The sequence below is a fragment of the Chanos chanos genome, chromosome 9 (assembly GCF_902362185.1).
Source record: "Chanos chanos chromosome 9, fChaCha1.1, whole genome shotgun sequence".
Taxonomy (NCBI): domain Eukaryota; kingdom Metazoa; phylum Chordata; class Actinopteri; order Gonorynchiformes; family Chanidae; genus Chanos; species Chanos chanos.
This window is the reverse complement of record NC_044503.1, coordinates 32,787,780-32,806,904: the sequence shown is the minus strand read 5'-3', so window position 1 is coordinate 32,806,904 and position 19,125 is coordinate 32,787,780. Positions and strand designations below refer to the sequence as shown.

The 19,125-nt window shown below is 42.4% G+C and overlaps 1 protein-coding gene across 1 annotated transcript; it reads right to left on the bottom strand.

Moving 5' to 3' along the window:
* Positions 1-15,259: 15,259 nt before the first annotated feature.
* Positions 15,260-18,973, bottom strand: LOC115821651 (tripartite motif-containing protein 35-like). The gene is made up of 7 exons (XM_030785455.1): positions 18,575-18,973; positions 17,298-17,393; positions 16,946-17,176; positions 16,724-16,746; positions 16,515-16,633; positions 15,767-15,831; positions 15,260-15,736 (listed from the first exon to the last, which is right to left on the bottom strand). The coding sequence occupies exons 1-7, from the start codon at positions 18,971-18,973 to the stop codon at positions 15,260-15,262; spliced, it is 1,410 nt and encodes a 469-aa protein (XP_030641315.1).
* Positions 18,974-19,125: the final 152 nt, after the last annotated feature.

Here is a 19,125-nt window from a genome sequence, read left to right as displayed (position 1 = left end):
CAGAGTGGGAGGGCCGTCTTGGTTGATATTGGGCACCTGGGTGTTCTGATCTCCAGGTGTATTTAAGCCCAAAGAGAACTGGCGGTTTTCTTCCTCTCTCTCTCCCCCTCCCCTTCCTCTCTTGCTTTTCCCCTTCCTTCTAACTCTTTTCTGTTTCTCTCTTCCTCAGGCCTCCACCATTTGTTTCATGAGGATTTTTGGTTACTGCATTTCAACACCCCCATACTTCTCTAACGCACATCCATACCTTGCCTACACTACTGATGCTACTGACTACCAGTCTAATTGTTAAATTATTGGTATTTGTTGCTTTGATAATAAATTTGCTTTGTCCTTAATGTGATCTGTGCGTGGTCTGCCCTTCTTTTTGTCACCTCCTCTGAGCCGTGTCGTGACACTGTAATAAGCAATACACACAATGACATTATATATTTTCACTGTTAGATTATAAATCAATTTATTGATGAACAGCACACAACTGAATACCACAGATGTCACAGTCTCGGCTTTTGGTGCGTTTGAAATGTCATAGCGTTGCAAAATGTATGCTTTTGTTTACTCATTAATCTATTTATTTATGTATTGTTCTATCTTATTATTGTTTATTGTTTGCTATGTTTATGGTGTCATGGAATCTTGATCTTATGATCTTTATGTTAACTGTTAACTCGATTATTTTTTATCACTCATGCTACGCTATGCATCCACAGGATGCGCGAGTAACAAGGCACAGATCAAGAACAAAAAACAGTAATGATCAATTTAGTGCAAATAGTGATGAAAAGATGGGCAAATAATTTTGTCACCCACAGGACAGTGAGGCACCAACGATCTTCCCAGCTGCATTCACTACGCGCTGCAGGGTCTTGCGGTTGGAGGCAGTGAAGCTCCCCCAAACCACACAGTGATGCAGGTGGTCAGTACGCTGTCAACGATGCCTCAGTAGAAGGAGCGCACGATGGGCGCCGGGGCTCTTGCTTTCCTTAGCTTCCTGTGGAAGTAAAGACGCTGCTGGGCTTTCTTGGCCAGTGATGCAGTGTGTTATTATTCCAGGGAGAGGTCCTTGGTGATGTGCACACCCAGGAAGCTGCTGTAAACTGTAATTTGGTGCACTGTCATGGGGCAGCGAGGTGAAGAGCAGGGGACTGAGCACACATCCTTGGGGGCCCCCCCCCCCCGCCCTCTGCTCAGTCTGGTGCTATTGCCGATGGGAGTGTGTAATTGTGAACTAACGTGAAAACTGCGAGACAAGCATTCAACACACTGATGAAAAAACCCCAAAAAGAAGCAACAAAAAGGCCGCAAACAAACCCCGGTGTTTTAGAAAAGGAAAAAAGGAAAACAAACAGAAATCGGATGTCCTTGTGTCTGAGATCTCTGCTACATATACTTTATGTTATGACAGTTCAACGTGAGACGGAAGAGATTGTTTCAGAAGACTTCACTGGTAAGACAGTCAAGGGACACTCTGTACTGAGAATTGAGAAAAAGGGAAAGACTTTCTCGGTAAAAGTGTGTGTGAAAGTGTGTATGTGTGTATTATTCAAAGAGTCATAGAATGACAGTTTTCCTCTGTCCCAGTTGAGTTCCACTCTGACTCTCTGGATTGTCTCATTCACCTTAAGATGAATTGCCTCTTGTTTGGGAGACTTTGCTTCATACTGACTGTCATCAAATTCTATTAACCAGCTTTCATGTTCAGCATCCTCTGTTCTCTGTGCAGACTCTGGTATCACACCAAGGGCCCACAATAAATGGTCTCTCACCTCAACATCCCAACAGTGTGTCCCTGAGTTAAAGCCTTCAGAGCCCAGCACACACGGATATAAATCAAACCTCTCTGGATTATCAGGAAGATCTATGACCACGTTTTCCACAGTATTATCATCCACAATATATATATCACAAACACATCTCATACTGGTCAGGTCCTCAGACAGGATGAAGCCTGGAGGTGCAGTGTTTGGGTCCAGAATGACAGGAGCTGAAGAGAGAGAACAGAGACAGAGGGAGAGATGAAACACATCTTATATTCATATTGTAGACATCATAGTTTTGCTGAAGAGAAAAAGGAAAAAAAAAAAAGAATTTTTAAAGTTTGATTATTTATGCATATTTTGAGAAATGATGATGATGATGATGATGATGATGATTGTAAGAGCCATTTTTAGAAAACATTTTTGCAATTATCAATATTTGCTTGCATTTAAGTTCTAAGACTTAGTTAGTTTGGAATATGTTAGTAAGTAATTTAAGTTTATATTGTGTTTTTTTTAAAACTATTTTCTGATAAGAATTTAAGTAAGAATTCATGAGCACGGAGGAGTATGCTTGAGCAGCCCTTCACAGTCAGAAATTATTAGCAACTGTAAAAAACTGTTTGAATTTTTCTAAGAGAAGAAAAAAGTCTTTTGAATCATCACTGTCACCCTCACTCTTACCCTTACCCACACTCACGTTATGTCAGGCTACTTTCATTTTTTAATTTTAATTGTACATAGGATCAGCAAATCATTAAATGGGAAAACTCACTCAGAGAATCTTTGTATCTCGTCAAGGATATGAAATGGTCCAAAGCTAATTTTACACTCACAATGAATAATAATAATAATAATAATAATAATAATAATAATAATGATAATAATAATAATAATAATAATAATAATAATAATAATAATAATAATAATAATGATGGGTGTAAAGAATTATTTCCTGTGCAGGGTGGAGATTATGATTTTGATGAATGCATTCATTTAATATGTTGTTAAAACTCACTATTCTGAGCAATGTTCTGCATCTTCTCCCAGACTCTGAACTTCAGGTTGCCCAGGTGCTTTGCCACATTGATCAGTGCTCCAGAAAGCATCTGTGGATCCTGCAGTGTGCACTGGGCCCTGGAATAAGATTCAGGAGTCAGTGCTGCTGTGGGGTTTGGGTTGAGAAACACAGTGAAGAAAAAGGACAGGAAGAAGGTCACTTACCTCTTCATTGAGATATCAAAGTTCTGAGAAAAGAGAGAGTGGACAGTATTGGTATACAAATACAGAATAGACAATCAATAAATAATTCTCTATGTCTCTCTCTCTCTCTCTCTCTCTCTCTCTCTCTCTGTCTCTCTCCGCGTGTGTGTGTGTGTGTGTTCTACACACCTGTAAGAATAGGATATCTTCAATTTTTAACTTATCCTCTGTGGCTCTGATGGTGTCTGAGAGAGATGATATCTCTCTACTCATCTCCTCAATCTTCTCCTTCATCAATTGACTCTTTTGCTCCCCTTCCTCCCTCAGTGCAGTTATCCTGGCTGCCTCTTCATCTTGTAGAAACTGATGAAGCTTCTCAAACTCCTTTTTAATCTGTTTCTCTGTGTGTTGTGTTTGATTCTTGCACAGACCCAGAATGAGAGGTTTTCTTCAAGTGAATACCCAATAATGTTTTTCCATAGAGCCAAAAATGTTTCTCTATTCATGTGTACACTCTTAAGAGCAGATTGTTCTCACCTTGATGTGCCCTGCCATTTCATCAAAGCTCAATTTAAAGTTTTTAAAGATCTCCATTTTCTCCTGTAAAGTCTTCAGTGCAGTCTTGAGGTCCTCCTGGAAAAACATCAACACTGTTGTGCATTAAAAAGTAATGCAGTAGAGAATTGTAGGCCTCTTTCTCAAAGACTGTTTTGTATGACAGAAAGTGCTATAGCATAAATGTTATATGTTTATGATGCATAATTGATAATTGATTCATAGGTGATTCCATAATTTCATGCAATAAGTGAAGAAATAATCTATTGGATGTAAGTTTAAAATGTAAATCCAGTGTAATTTGATGTACAGTTAAATCATCTGTTACAGATAAAATACAATAAGGCACAAACTAACACATCTTGTGAGATTGCATCACAGCATGTAGCAGAAGAGACAGAACAGGGTTGGTTATTGCTCCCATGAACTCCAGGTTAGCAGATGTCTCTCACGAGGCTCTGCTATGTTGCTTTCAAGGTTTTAAGCATTGGTGTCTGAAGCCAAAGCAGACAGTCAAAAGCACTTTCAGAAGACTTTTAAGGACTCAAGAACCTCTTTTCATGACAAGCAGCCAACAAGGCATTTGTTTTACTTGCAGAATGTGAATGAAATGTGTTCATGCGCCGTTTATATTTTCATTTGTCTTCAGGCTATGCACTGTATAATTTGTTGATGATTGTTCTCATGACGTGACTAAGGCGTGGCTACATCAGAGAGATAAGACACTGCCCAAGCAATAAACACCCATTTCAAAGAGAGAGAGGTGTGTTAAACTCAGATACAGATGCTGGATACGCAGAATACGTACATTTGTGTTTGATTTGATGGAGTGAACAGTGTAAGCATGACAAAATAGTTTTACAGAGAGAACTGATCATGTGACATTACCAGTGATTTGAAAGAAATCTAAAATGAAAGTAAGACACCTCACCTCATGTAAATTGGAAAAACAATTTGATAAAGGAAATAAAAAAAACTTTAAGAATGTTTGTTTGTTTGTTTGTTTTTTCTGCTCACCCTGAGGCCCTCTGCAACTTCATCAGTGGGACAACACCTGCGATTTTTGTGTTTGCTTGAGCACACAGGACAGGTCAAATCCCCTTCTGCCTTACGCTTTGAGGCCATTTTCCTCCGTTGATCAATAGGCTTCTCCATCAGTTTCTCTCAGTCCAAAATATACTCTCACTTCTGATCTGGATCTAGTTCTGATTCTGATCAAGAGGACTAGAATTGTCCAGGACAACTTCAATCTTCAGTTGGTGAATTTTATTCTCAGTTGCTCTCAGCTGTTTCCCATAGCATGTGTTGGTTAAAAGGATATTTCTCTTTTAGTAACAAGCCCTGACTGACACAAATTAAAAGAAAAAAAAGACAGATAGGATGAACTCAGCACAGTGACACACTGAACATCACTGCACTTCTTCTATCAGTTTAAGATGTGTCAAGAGGTGGAGCTGTGTAAAATTACGTAATGTGATAAGTGAAAGGAGAATTCTGATTGGTCAGAGCTGGTTGGAAAGAGGGTGTGCAGAGTGGGCCTGGTTTTACAGTAATTCCTGTGAATTGCTTTATGTTCCCTAAACACAGTGCAAAGATCTCTAAGATGTCTGGGGATTACTAATCAAATTCTACAAATTTTCATTTGACTAATTCATTTTTGAACTGAATTGAGTTGAATTAATTGGAAAAAAAGCCCACTTTAAATGTTTGTCTTTAAGATTCATTTAAGGAGATCATTACATTTAAAAATCATTAAATTTAACATTTGACACTAAGCTTAAAGTACTCAGCAAAGAATATTGTAGCAGACATAAGAGCAACAACAAAAAAGATATTTCCTTAAAATAATTCATATTACAAAACAAATGAAGAGAGTTTAATGCTTATGAGTTCTGGATTTTCACAGTAGATCAAAATGTGATGATGGCCCTCTAATATTTTGTTTTGAAAGAACATGGAAAATATTTGTCAGTGTGAGTTTATTTTCTGAACATGTTGCTGGCTATCTTTAAAGTGTTTTCTTTAATTAATTTATTTTAAACTATGATTTCATTGCTCTGGGGAGTTAGTAGTGGTGTCACTTACCAAGATGAAAGAGAAGGACCCTGCTGTCTCCTTCTCTTTCATCTAGATGAAAGTGAGACACAGATACACAGGACTAACTCTTACTTATGACTTCACAGAATAATAATGAATATGCTGTCACAGTTTTTGTTTGTTTTTTTGTTTGTTTGTTTCCCCGATAATTAGGGAGTACTGGAAAAACAACCCCAGAGTAAAATGGAATTATTCAGTAATCATTAAATGTTCTCTCTTTCTCTCTTTTTTTTCATTCATTTGACTTTTTAAAAAAAGATTTTTCAAAATTTCAACACCCTCTGCAAAGGCATCAGTGCAGGCTTGAGTCCCTTTTGGAGTATGTCAACACTGTATGTTAATCCATCAAATTACATTAACTGCAGGAGCAAGGAGCCAGTCATTGGGAATGTCGTGACTATCATATGATGAAATATAAATGTTCTATGGTCATGAGAGGATGATGAAAAGTGTGATTCTCTCTGATTAAACCAGGTAGAAATGCTTTACTCAACTGAGAAATGCGTGTGGTTGATTGGCTTTAAAAGCTATTGTGCAGTCATAAACTGTGTCATTATAAAGCAATTAGATTCTGGTGATAAAGCATGCCTGTCAAAGTCCTATAGTGACGCATTTTTATAGTCCTGAATTAAGTAAGTGTTTCACAGACAGAAAATTCAATCTCTTTTTAAATAAAGCACTGCAAATCTGGAGGTTATGAAGGGCTTGCCTTAGGTTGCTGTGTTGTTGGTCTCTTGGTCTCTGACTAAATCATCAGCATATAGTAACTCATTGTGTGCTACTAGCAAATGTCTCGGAGATATGCATTCAAATATAGAAAAACAAATCTGAAATAAGGGCTTCGGTGCAATTCAAGCCAATTCCCATAAGTATAGGTGTGTCAGAGATGGAGCCTTAAGTTTCAATTCATACAAGTTTTAGTTAAACATTTACAAATAGAGTGTGATTTCCAGAGAAGCATATTTGTATTTGTGTGCTATTCTGAGGTACACGAAGCATGCAATTAACTTCATATTAACACTGCAGGAATAATGTCAATACTTCTCTTAAAATCAGTCAGAAAGAGGACTAAGGCAGATTTAACCTGAGACTGTCATGTTTTTTGGGATGTGTAGTTTCTGTTTTGGCCATGTGGTGTCCTCAGTCCTTGGTTGTGCCTGTTAATTCATCATTGATGTATTGTTTTCACCTGTGTCTTGTTCTGCCTGTCTATTTAAGTTTCTTGTTTTCTTCAGTTCCTTGCTCAGTCTTGAGTTGTTACCCTGCTTTCAATTCTAGATCAAGCCTTCTTGTAAACTCTGTGTATTTTTGTGTTTTCTTGGACTGCCTCCTGTTGCCGAACCTGTTTTTGCCTGTTTTGCTGGACTAAGATTCTGCCTGCCGCTTTTCTTGGATTTGACACTGATTTTTCTCTGCTTTATGGTTTTGACCTCTGCCTGGATTTGTTTGCTGATTTTTGCATGACCCCCTGGATACCTCTGCCTTGATTCACCTATTAAAGGAATCACTTGATCTGCACTAGCTTTTGTCTTGCTTTCTGCAATTGGGTCTTCCACTTGGCCCCAGGGTAAGGCTCTGGGCTTTCAAGCCAGAGCTCCGGGTTCGATTCCCAGGTCGATCGTTACAGCAAGACTGAGCCATGCAAAAAGACCCAGCAGAGCCGCATCCTCCCCGACACTCCCTGATAGACCAGATCTCTGCCGCCGTGTCAAGTCACGATGCCACTGTGCTTCGAGACGAACAACAATTGGCCACTCACCATGCTACAGTTGACCGACATGAGCGTGCTCTCAATGAGATTCTCCAGACCCTACAGACCATAGTGAATCGCCAACCCTCTCCTGCACCTCCAGCTCCTCCTGATCCCCCACGTCAGCCTGTCTCCGAGCCTCGACTCCCTGCTCCCCAGAGGTTTGATGGTAACCCGAAGGACTGCCGTGGTTTCCTGACTCAATGTTCCCTTTCTTTCGAGCTCCAGCCCACTACCTTCCCTACGGATCGGACACGAATCGCCTACATCATCACTCTCCTCACTGGAAAAGCCCTGGCCTGGGCCACAGCCATTTGGGAACAGCAGGGTCCCGTTTGTAACAACTACAACACCTTCACGGACGAGATGAGGAGAGTATTTGACCATCCAGAGGGAGGCAGAGAGGCAGCTAACAGGTTGTTCCAGCTGCACCAGGGCAACACCAGAGTGGCTGAATATGCGGTTCACTTCCGCACCCTGGCTGCAGTGAGTGGTTGGAATATGAAAGCTCTCATGGCTGCCTTCCATCACGGCCTGTCAAGTTCCATTAAGGACGAACTAGAGACGAGAGAGCCGCCCATGGATCTAGAGTCTCTGATTGATCAGGCTATTCGATTGGACAATCGATTGAGAGAAAGAAGGAGGGAACGACAGCCCGAGTTTCGTCTCCGCCCCTGGACTGGAGGCTCCACTTCGACCCCATGGCAGTCATCTCAGGAACCCCAGAGCTTCTCCCCTAGTCCTGAAGAACCCATGCAGCTTGGAGGAACACGTCTCTCTCAGGCTGAACGAGACCGCCGGATGAGAGAACGGTGCTGCCTCTATTGTGGTAAGCCTGATCACTTTAGATCGTCCTGTCCCGAGCTTTTGGGAAAAGCCCAGTCCCGTCCAGGAGGGGGAGTACTGTGACGGGAGCAGCCCTTACTCCCATAACCCCCATCAACTGCCTGCGGATTCCTGTTGAAATTTCCTGGAGTCACCAGCAACACCACGAACTTCAGGCCCTCATTGATTCTGGTGCGGCCGGTAATTTCATGGATATCACCTTAGCCAAAGCCCTCCACCTTCCCGTAACCAGATTGGAACATCCTCTCTCAGTGACGGCCCTGGATGGAAGACCCTTGGGAGATGGTACTGTTGACCACCTTACGGCACCTCTCCTTATGTGTATAGGGGGACGTCATCAAGAGAAAATTCAGTTTAACCTCATTCAGTCTCCCGAGTTCCCAATAGTGCTTGGTTTTCCCTGGTTGACCCTCCATAGTCCCCACATTTGTTGGTCATCTGGAACTGTGATCGAGTGGGGCCCCTCTTGCCAAGCCACATGTCTCCTCTCTAGAATCTCGAGTTCCCCTCAGAAGTCTCTTAGTCCTCCCGAGTTGTCCCGAGTCCCTCCCGAGTTGTCCCGAGTCCCTCCCGAGATGTCCCGAGTCCCTCCCGAGTACCATGATTTAAGTGAAGTTTTTAGTAAAAAGAGAGCCACGTCACTGCCCCCTCATCGGCCTTATGATTGTGTAATTGACCTCCTCCCTGGAGCTATTCCCCCCCGGGGAAGAATCTTCTCCCTTTCTCCCACAGAAACCAGGGCAATGGAAGAGTACATCAAGGACTCTCTGGAAGCTGGGATCATTCGCCCATCCTCTTCTCCTGCCGGTGCTGGTTTCTTTTTTGTGAGCAAAAAGGATGGCGGTCTACGGCCCTGTATTGACTACCGTGGGTTGAACAAGGTCACAGTAAGAAATCGCTACCCCTTACCCTTGATGTCTTCTGCTTTTGAGTTGCTCCAAGGGGCCACGATTTTTACTAAGTTGGACCTCCGCAACGCCTACCACTTGGTACGTATCAGGGAGGGAGATGAGTGGAAGACGGCTTTTAACACACCTACAGGGCACTATGAATATCTGGTAATGCCTTTTGGGTTAACCAATGCTCCAGCTGTCTTCCAGGGTCTCATCAATGACGTCCTGAGGGATATGTTGAACCGGCATGTCTTCGTCTACCTAGATGACATCCTTATTTTCTCCAAGTCCCTTCATGAGCATGTCCACCACGTCAGAGTGGTCCTCCAGCGTCTTCTAGACAACCACCTCTTTGTAAAGCCTGAGAAGTGTGAATTTCATGTCTCTGAGGTCTCTTTCTTAGGATTCATTCTGTCCAAGGGAAACCTCTGTATGGACCCTAAGAAGACTCAGGCTGTGCGTGACTGGCCCCAGCCCTCGTCTATCAAGGAGGTTCAACGTTTCCTAGGCTTCGCAAACTTTTATAGAAAGTTTATTAGAAACTTCAGTTCGGTGGCCGCCCCACTCACTAACTTGACCCGGAAGTCGCCTGGCCGATTTTTTTGGTCTCCGGAGGCAGATCGGGCCTTTCGAGAGCTTAAGGTGAGGTTCACCTCAGCCCCTATTCTAACCTTACCTGACCCCTCTCTCCCCTTCACAGTTGAAGTTGATGCCTCGGATGTGGCAGTGGGTGCTGTTCTCTCCCAGCGTCCCGCGGATGGTAAGCTCCACCCTTGTGCCTTTTTCTCCTCTCGCCTCTCCAGTGCTGAAAGAAATTACGATGTGGGTGATAGGGAGTTGCTGGCCATTAAACTAGCTTTAGAGGAGTGGCGACACTGGCTTGAAGGGGCCCAGCATCCTTTCCTCGTGTGGACAGACCACAAAAACCTTGAGTACATTCAGAAGGCCAAACGTCTAAACCCCCGGCAGGCAAGGTGGGCCCTCTTTTTTAATCGTTTTGACTTCGTGCTCACTTATCGCCCCGGCTCTAAGAATCAGAAGCCCGATGCTCTGTCCAGACTGTTTCCCTACACAGACCGAGAACGCACCCCGGAACCCATTCTCCCAGACTCCAGGATCGTGGCTCCTGTTCGTTGGGGAATTGAGGCAGTGGTTCGACAAGCCCAGCAGGGGGAACCTGACCCTGGTAATGGACCTCTGGCTCGTCTGTTTGTCCCTGCCTCTGTACGCTCCCAGGTCCTTCAATGGGGGCACTCCTCTCAGTTAACCGGCCATCCCGGCACTGGCAGGACGTTAGAGTTCCTGAAGAGGCGGTTCTGGTGGCCTGGGATGAATGCTGATGTCCAGTCCTTCGTCGCTGCCTGCCCTGTTTGTGCCCAAAATAAAAGTCCTCACACACCTCCCCATGGTCTCCTTCATCCCCTACCCATCCCCAAACGCCCTTGGTCCCACATCTCCATGGACTTCATTACAGGTCTCCCCCCTTCCCAGGGAAACACAGTCATCCTGGTCATTGTGGACCGTTTTTCCAAGGCCTGTCGTTTTGTCCCTTTACCCAAACTCCCCTCTGCTCAAGACACCGCAGAAATTGTCTGCCAGCAAGTTTTTAGAGTCTTTGGTCTCCCAGTAGATGTGGTTTCTGACCGTGGACCCCAGTTCACTTCACAGTTCTGGAAGGCTTTCTGTAAGCTGATTGGAGCCACTGTCAGTCTTTCCTCTGGTTTCCACCCGGAGTCTAATGGTCAGACGGAGAGGCTGAACCAAGACCTGGAGACGACCCTCAGATGCCTGGCCTCCACAAACCCCTTGTCTTGGAGCAGGTATGTCCTCTGGGCAGAATATGCTCATAACACCTTGTGCTGTTCCTCCACAGGTCGCTCCCCTTTCGAGTGTCAGTTTGGGTTTCAGCCTCCTCTGTTTCCGGACCAAGAGGCTGATGTTGGAGTCCCTTCGGCCCAGGCCTTCATCCACCGCTGCAGACGTGTCTGGCGGAGGGTCAGATTGGCCCTTCTTAGGTCTGCACGACGCCACCAACTCCAGGCCAACCGCCGGCGCAGGCCCACACCATTACTACGCCCTGGGCAAAGGGTCTGGTTGTCCTCACGGGACCTTCCCCTGCGGGTGGAGTCCCGCAAGCTGGCTCCTCGGTTTGTGGGTCCCTTCAAGATCCTGAGAAGGGTTAATCCGGTCTCCTTCCGTCTGCAACTTCCTCGAGCTATGCGGATCAACCCCACCTTCCATGTTTCTCGGTTACGACCTGTAATCACCAGCCCCCTTGCTCCCGCAACTCGACTACCTCCACCTCCTCGGATCATTGCTGGGCAACCCGCCTATACTGTCCGCCGCCTCCTTGACTCTCGTCGGGTACGGGGAGGGCTGCAATACCTGGTGGACTGGGAGGGATATGGCCCAGAAGAACGAGCCTGGGTTCCAGTCCGGGACATTCTGGACCCCAACCTTATCAGAGACTTCCACCAGAGACATCCTGATCGTCCCAGAAGGAACGTCCGGAGACGTTCTTAGGAGGGGGGGTCCTGTCATGTTTTTTGGGATGTGTAGTTTCTGTTTTGGCCATGTGGTGTCCTCAGTCCTTGGTTGTGCCTGTTAATTCATCATTGATGTATTGTTTTCACCTGTGTCTTGTTCTGCCTGTCTATTTAAGTTTCTTGTTTTCTTCAGTTCCTTGCTCAGTCTTGAGTTGTTACCCTGCTTTCAATTCTAGATCAAGCCTTCTTGTAAACTCTGTGTATTTTTGTGTTTTCTTGGACTGCCTCCTGTTGCCGAACCTGTTTTTGCCTGTTTTGCTGGACTAAGATTCTGCCTGCCGCTTTTCTTGGATTTGACACTGATTTTTCTCTGCTTTATGGTTTTGACCTCTGCCTGGATTTGTTTGCTGATTTTTGCATGACCCCCTGGATACCTCTGCCTTGATTCACCTATTAAAGGAATCACTTGATCTGCACTAGCTTTTGTCTTGCTTTCTGCAATTGGGTCTTCCACTTGGCCCCAGGGTAAGGCTCTGGGCTTTCAAGCCAGAGCTCCGGGTTCGATTCCCAGGTCGATCGTTACAGAGACAGCAGATAATCTAGAATGATTAAGAGTTTGTGTTTCTGGGCCTAGAAATCAAATAATCAGCAGGGGTCATTTTGTCACTTTTTTGTGACGTCCCTTGAGGAGTCATTGGGAAGAGTACTGCAGCTGGTGCACTACTGTCAGAAAATGAAACCAGGGCAGGACACAAGTGCGCAACACAGGATTTATTAAAGAAAGCAGAGTTCAAACAAAGGATCTGACAAGGAACAGGTTGGGAACCCGGTGAAATTCTGATGATCTGGATCTAAGGTGAGAAGCTTTAGTGATTGAACGATCCTCAGACACTGAGAACCCAAAAGCAGAGGCTGGCACAGGAAGGCAGTCTGAGCTTAAAAAAAAAAAAAGCAACTAAAAGGACAGTCTCTTCACTCAACAGCAACAACAACAAACAAACAAGCAAACAAACAAAGCAGCTCAGGGTAAATCCAAAGAAGCAGTCAAAAACAGAGAAGTAGTTCGTAGATTTCAAAGTAGTCAAGGAACTCAAAAGAAATCCCAGGAGATCCAAAAGCGAAAAACATTTAATGGAGACAAAAAACTTGTGATGGGATGTTCGATACAGAGGAGCCCGTCTACATAGAGCCTGTCCACTTGCTATCCACTAATGCTGTTGTACCGAAATTGGCTGCAATTCACCTAGAGGGCGCTCATGAGACAGGCCTCAATGAATGGGAGTGAATGGAAGTAAATGGAGCTAAATGGCTAAAATAATTATTTACACCTCATTCTAGACAAAAAAAAATGCCCAAATTTTATTTTAGTTTTGGCAAATATAGTGCGGATTATATATCAGAATTGAAATGAAAAAAATACTAACGTCCTTTTGTTTTTCTTACAGGGAAGGCGATTTTGCCCATAAAACACTAGCGCTGCACTAATGTATGCTGACTGGTTGGTTAAGGATTTACGACGAATGTACCAGTATGCTAACTAGTCATGGTGGAGTTAATGACTGCTCCATGCAGTCATTAAAACGGTCTGAGTGCTGTGGTTTGAGCGCTGTGCTCTTTGCATGGCAACACGACGCATGAATTGGGAAATTAAAATAAAGCCAAGTTTAAGGTACATTTTGTTGTCGTTATTCTACATCCCACATATGGCCGTAAATGCTGTAAAGCCATAATGGCGCAAAGTGGCTCGTGGTGCGTGACGTCACAGATACTTACAGAAAGTTATTTTACCACAATTGAAGACCATAGAAGATCTGAAAATGTTACTATATCTATTGTTTTGACCCCTATTACTGAAAAAATAATGAAAATTGCCAGAAAACATTTTTTTTTACCCAATGAAAGAAATATTTTTTGGGGGTACAGCTCCCTAGACCCCCATTCATTTTGGACCCCCTCGCGAGTACCCCCTATGAAACAGGAAGTTCTGAGAGTGGAAGTTCCGTGATATCACTAATGACCCCCTCCCTCAAAAATCTGATTGGGTAGTCACCAGTGCAGATAGCTCTGCTAATAGGTTAGGCGCTAAGTCCAGAGCCTCTGGCTTGACCCACCCAAATGGAGGTTTAAACTCCCTTACTGCCATTCACCCCCATGCTAAAAGCCAGGACTCATGAGCCGCTGGGGTAACAACTGTTTATAATGGGCATCAATGGGAGACTTGGGGAGGTCAGACCTCCGTACAGTAATTTTCAAGTGCAGTAGGGGGTGCTGTCTGTATTTTGACACTAGGAGACAATTTGAAGGACTTTGAAGTGGTAAAATGGTAATATTATCAGTATTTTAACATATTAGTCTGTTAAATTTATGTGTATTTATTTTACGTCTTGAAGTTTATTTTTCTCTGAAATTTTAGGGAGGATCCTCTCTGGTGAGACTCTGGTATGACACCTAGGATCCAGCTGATGCTGTCTTCAACATCAGCATCCCAGCAATGTGTCCCTGAGCCAAAGCCCTCAGACCCCAGAACAGATGAGTCAAATCTATCAAATGGGTCAAATTTATGGGCCAAATTTATCCAATCTATCAGGGTTATCTGAAAGATCTGGGACTTCTACATGTACATTTTGGAAGACATGACCAATACCAGGATCTAAATCACAGCTGATCCCACACAAGTTGAATTATGCCTGTGTGAAATATGAGCGATCACAATTTGTTCGGGGCAAAAAATAAATGTTTAGACTCTTCATTGTTCTGATTAAATCTGTGTCAGTTTTACTAAACTTTCTTCATGGAGAAATTGTAATGAGATGAATAAAACTGTAGAAAGTGACTTAGTTTTATAGACAGAGAGAGTGAATTTCACCTCCCCCTCTAGGCAGGACTGTCACAACTCACCGAAACTGTCATTCAGGTGAGGAGAGACATTCATAGGAGATGGAAGGGTTCTAGATCACTTCCTGTAGTTAACCAATAATGAAAAAGTAATGAAATAATATGAAAACACTCATGATTTTAGTTTAGTTAAAATGATTTTTCATGTTGTACAATATTAAACTCTCTTACAACTATACAAGCATCTCACTGACATGTGGGGTCACTGAAACCCAGTTTAACCCCAAGCTGGGAGTCAAACTCTCAGCAACACTTTCTGTTCACAACATTAGTTACTGTTGTTTCCCAGAGCGATTACATGTAAATATTTAGTCTACTGTGATTAAATGCAAATATTCATATGGCTCCAGAGTTCCAAAAAAGAATGTTTTGTTAAAATCATTGGATGAGAGTGTGTAATTACTGACCAATGTGAATAGTACGAGACAAATGCTCAAACCGCTGCTTAAAAAACAAAACAAACAAACAAACAAAAAACATGTTTAAAAAAGAAAAAGGAAAAAAAAGAAAACAAACAGAGAACAAAGATGTTTTTGTGTCTGCTCTTACTCACAGCATGTTTTCCAAAGCCATGCATATAAGTGTTACAGTGCTGTTTACGGGATTCTTTATACATTTCTCAAATATGTATTCATTTTCAGGCCTTTTACAGTATAACTTTGTTTCACCACACCACCACACAGTTACAGAGAGAGAGAGAGAGCGAGAGCAAGAGAGAGAGAGAGCGAGAGCAAGAGAGAGAGAGAGAGAGAGAGAGATTGTTCTGAAAGTCCAATATCAGACAGAAGTGATTGTTACATAAGACTTTACCGGTAAGACAGTCAAAGGGCACTGTGCACTCGAAGTACAGAAGAATGGAAAGACTCTCTCAGTGAAAGTGTGTGTGAAAGTGTGTATGTGTGTATTATTTAGGGAGTCATAGAAAGACAGTTTTCCTCTGTCCCAGTTGAGTTCCACTCTGACTCTCTGGATTGTCTTATTGACCTTGAGAACAGTGACTTGTTGTTTAGGAGAGCGTGCTCCATATTTATTTTTACGAAATCCTATTGCCCAGATTTCCTTTACAGCGCCCTCTTTTCTCTGGACAGATTCTGGCATCACTCCCAGGAACCACAGTAAATGGTCCCCAACCTCAACATCCCAGCAGTGTGTCCCTGAGTTAAAGCCCTCAGAGCCCAGAACAGCACAGCATCTATGAATTCTCTCTGGATTATCGGGAAGCTTTGGGACAACTGTGTGTACTTTATTATCAGCCTCAGGATCTACATCACAAACACATCTCACACTGGTCAGATCCTCCGACAGGAAGAGACGTGGGTTTGCAGTGTTTTGGTCCAGAATGACAGGAGCTGAAGAGAGAGAACAGAGACAGAGGGAGAGATGAAACACATCTTACATTCATATTGTAGACACTATAGTTTTGCTTGAGCGAAAAATGTACAAAAAGTGTGCATTTTAAAGTTTGATTGATGTACATTGGTAGATTATTATTTTTATTATTATTATTATTATTATTATTATTATTATTATTATTATTATTATTACGTTTCTCTTCTTGTCGTTGTAGTATGTCGACAAAATGAAGTTGAGCAGTGCTGAACGTTAAGGTTGAAACGAAGAGCATTTAGTGAAACCAGAAAAGGTCTCTCCTTCTGTCTGTCTGTCTGTCTGCCTGTTAGTCTCTCTCTCTCTCTCTCTCTCTCTCTCTCTCTCTCTCTCTCTCTCTCTCTCTCTCTCCCGGTGGGTTAAAGACAGAACTGTTCTCTTCCAGAGTTAACTGCTGCCAGCCTGACCCCATCCCCACAAATCCTCTCTTCATTAGCCTTACAACATATAGAGAGCACATGAGTGACCACAACAATTGACCAGAAAACTGACTGTAACAACCAACCACAACAACTGACCACAGAACTGACCACAAGGAGACCACACAACGGACCAAAACAACAGACCACAAAGAGACATCACAGTTCCTCACTACAAACAAACAAACAAAAAATGTATTTATTTAAAATGACTGTGAAAAACTCACTGTATTGAACAATGTTCTGCATCTTCTCCCAGACTCTGAACTTCAGGTTGCCCAGGTGCTTTGCCACATTGATCAGTGTTCCTGAAATCATCTGTGGATCCTGCAGTGTGCACTGGGCTCTGGAATAAGATTCAGGAGTCAGTGCTGCTGTGGGTTTGGGTTGAGAAACACAGAGAAAAGAGGGATGGAGGGAGAGGAAAAAAACTTACCTTTTCAATGAGATGTCAAAGTGCTGAGAGAAAAAGGAGAACAAAAGAGTGGTTAACATTGAACAGACAATTCAAAAGAATAAGTGTTAAAAATAAACAAACAAACCTTAATTTGTCTCTCTTATCCTCTTAAATTATTCTATAATTCTCTCTCTCTCTCTGTCTCTCTCTCTCTCCCTCCCTCTGTATGTGTGTGTGTGCTTGTGTATGTGTTCTACACACCTGTAAGAACAGGATATCTTCAGCTTTTAACTCATCTTCTATGGCTCTGATAATGTCTGAAAGAGATGATATCTCTCTACTCATCTCCTCAATCTTCTCCTTCATCATCTGACTCTTCTGCTCCTTTTCCTCCTTCAATGCAGTTATCCTGGCCGCCTCTTCAACTCGTAGGAATTGATGAAGCTTCTCAAACTCCTCCTTAATCTGTCTCTCTGTGTGCTGTGTTTGATTCTGGTAAAGCACGAAATTAGAGAGGTTTTGGTCTCAAGAATAACCAGTAATGTTTTTCCATGTAGCAAATATTATGTTTCTCTATTCAACAGCAAATCTCAAAAGAGGTGATTGTTCTCACCTCGATGTGCTCTGCCATTTCATCAAAGCTTGATTTAAAGTTCTTAAACGTCTCCAGCTTCTCCTGTAAAGTCTTCAGTGCAGACTTGAGTTCCTTCTGGAAAAACATCAACACTATTGTGCATTAACAAGTCAAATCCCATTGAAACAGTACAGAACTGTAGGACTTTTTCTCAAAGAATGTTGTGTGTGAGTGAATTATTAAGACAGTAACTGTTGTAAAGATGTATCCTCACTGCACACAGAGAAATGCACTCATAAATATCAGAAAAACCTTCCAGAATCTAGTTTATCATTTACCTAGATCAGAGTTTTTTTCTATCATTGACCCGGGAAATGGTGTCAGTTAGTTTTAAGTCAAAAATAACAGGTGGTGCAGTTTCAAGGACATTCACCAGGACTTCACATATAAAATGACCTGTTATCTAATATCACTTTTAACATTAAACCTGCATATCCTCTTAGCTTCAGGACACAGGCTATAATCTCACATGGAAATGAAAACTGGTCTGTATAATTTTATCCATGAGAATGAATGAATACATCATCACATTTATGTAATCAGAAATGTAAATGTATTCACACTGATATATGCTCATTTTCACACTGACCACACGTTTACACATGTATATTTTGTATGTATGTATATTGGTGTGTGTGTGTGTGTGTGTGTGTGCACGCATGAAACGGTAAAACAGTCATTTGATACAGGTGTAACCCATTCGATAGCTTCAACAGATAGATAGATTTTGTTTCAAGTACAATTCTGAAACCCCCCCCCCCAAAAAAACAACAACAAAAACCCCCCAAAAACAAAACAAACAAACAAACAAACAAAAATATTTTTTTTAAATCAGTATATATGTGTTTCATTTCTTTTAACCCTTTCTTCTGAGAGGTGTCACAGAAATTATTTGATGCCATACTACTGGCACAACACAGACACACACACACACACACACACACACAAATTTAAGGGTGCACACTATACCAGCTGACTGTTAATACTGGTATTGAAATTGTGTTGAATTTTGATCGTAATGTAACATCCTATATTCTCTGTTATGTTAGAATAATACTGTAGTGCATTTGTGCTTGTTTTGATGAAGTGAATAGTGTAATCATGAAAAAACACTTTTAGAGGAGTGATCTGATCACGCCAAAGATTTGAAGGAAATCTAAAATTAAAGTGACTAACGCCTCATCTCTGTGAATTAGCAACAAATCATGTTGTTGTTGTTGTTGTTGTTGTTGTTGTTGTTGTTGTTTTTTTCTCACCTTCCTGTCCTCTGCAGCTTCTTCGATAGGACAGCACTCATGATTTTTATGTCTTTGTGAAGTCTGACACACCACACACAAAAGCTCTTTATCCTCCAGACAGAAGATCTTCAATGTTTCATTGTGTAGAGTGCAGAACTCCTCAGACCCTGCTGAAGTTTTCTGACTTCTCTCCTGTAGGACAGTCTCACACAGATTCTTTAAAGCCAGGTTAACAGGGGGATCTATAATGTTTTTTCTTCTGCAAACTGGACACTCCTGAAATCCTTTGATTTTCCAGAATTGCTGAAGACAGTCCTTACAGACACTGTGACTACATGATAAAATAACAGGGTGTGTGTAGATGTCACAGCACACAGGACAGGTTAAATCCTCTTCTGTTTTACCTTTTGAGGCCATTTTCTCCCAGATACAGATGTGTCAATATGTTTCTCCTTTATTGTCTCTTAGTCGAAAGTACACTTTCACTTTTACTCTTAGCATCTGGTCACAAACACTTGAAATTTCCAAGATAACTGCAATCCTCAATTGGAGAATTTTTTCTCAGGTGC

Bases quoted from the DNA above. Each gene is read 5' to 3' on its own strand.
- LOC115821651 (XM_030785455.1), bottom strand. From the start codon at position 18,973: ATGGCCTCAAAAGGTAAAACAGAAGAGGATTTAACCTGTCCTGTGTGC. The intron at 16,634-16,723 runs GTAAGTTTTTTT...ATCTTATTCCAG, and splicing joins TTTGACATCTCATTGAAAAG to AGCCCAGTGCACACTGCAGG. The intron at 15,737-15,766 runs GTGAGATGTGTT...GTAGATCCTGAG, and splicing joins TGTCGGAGGATCTGACCAGT to GCTGATAATAAAGTACACAC.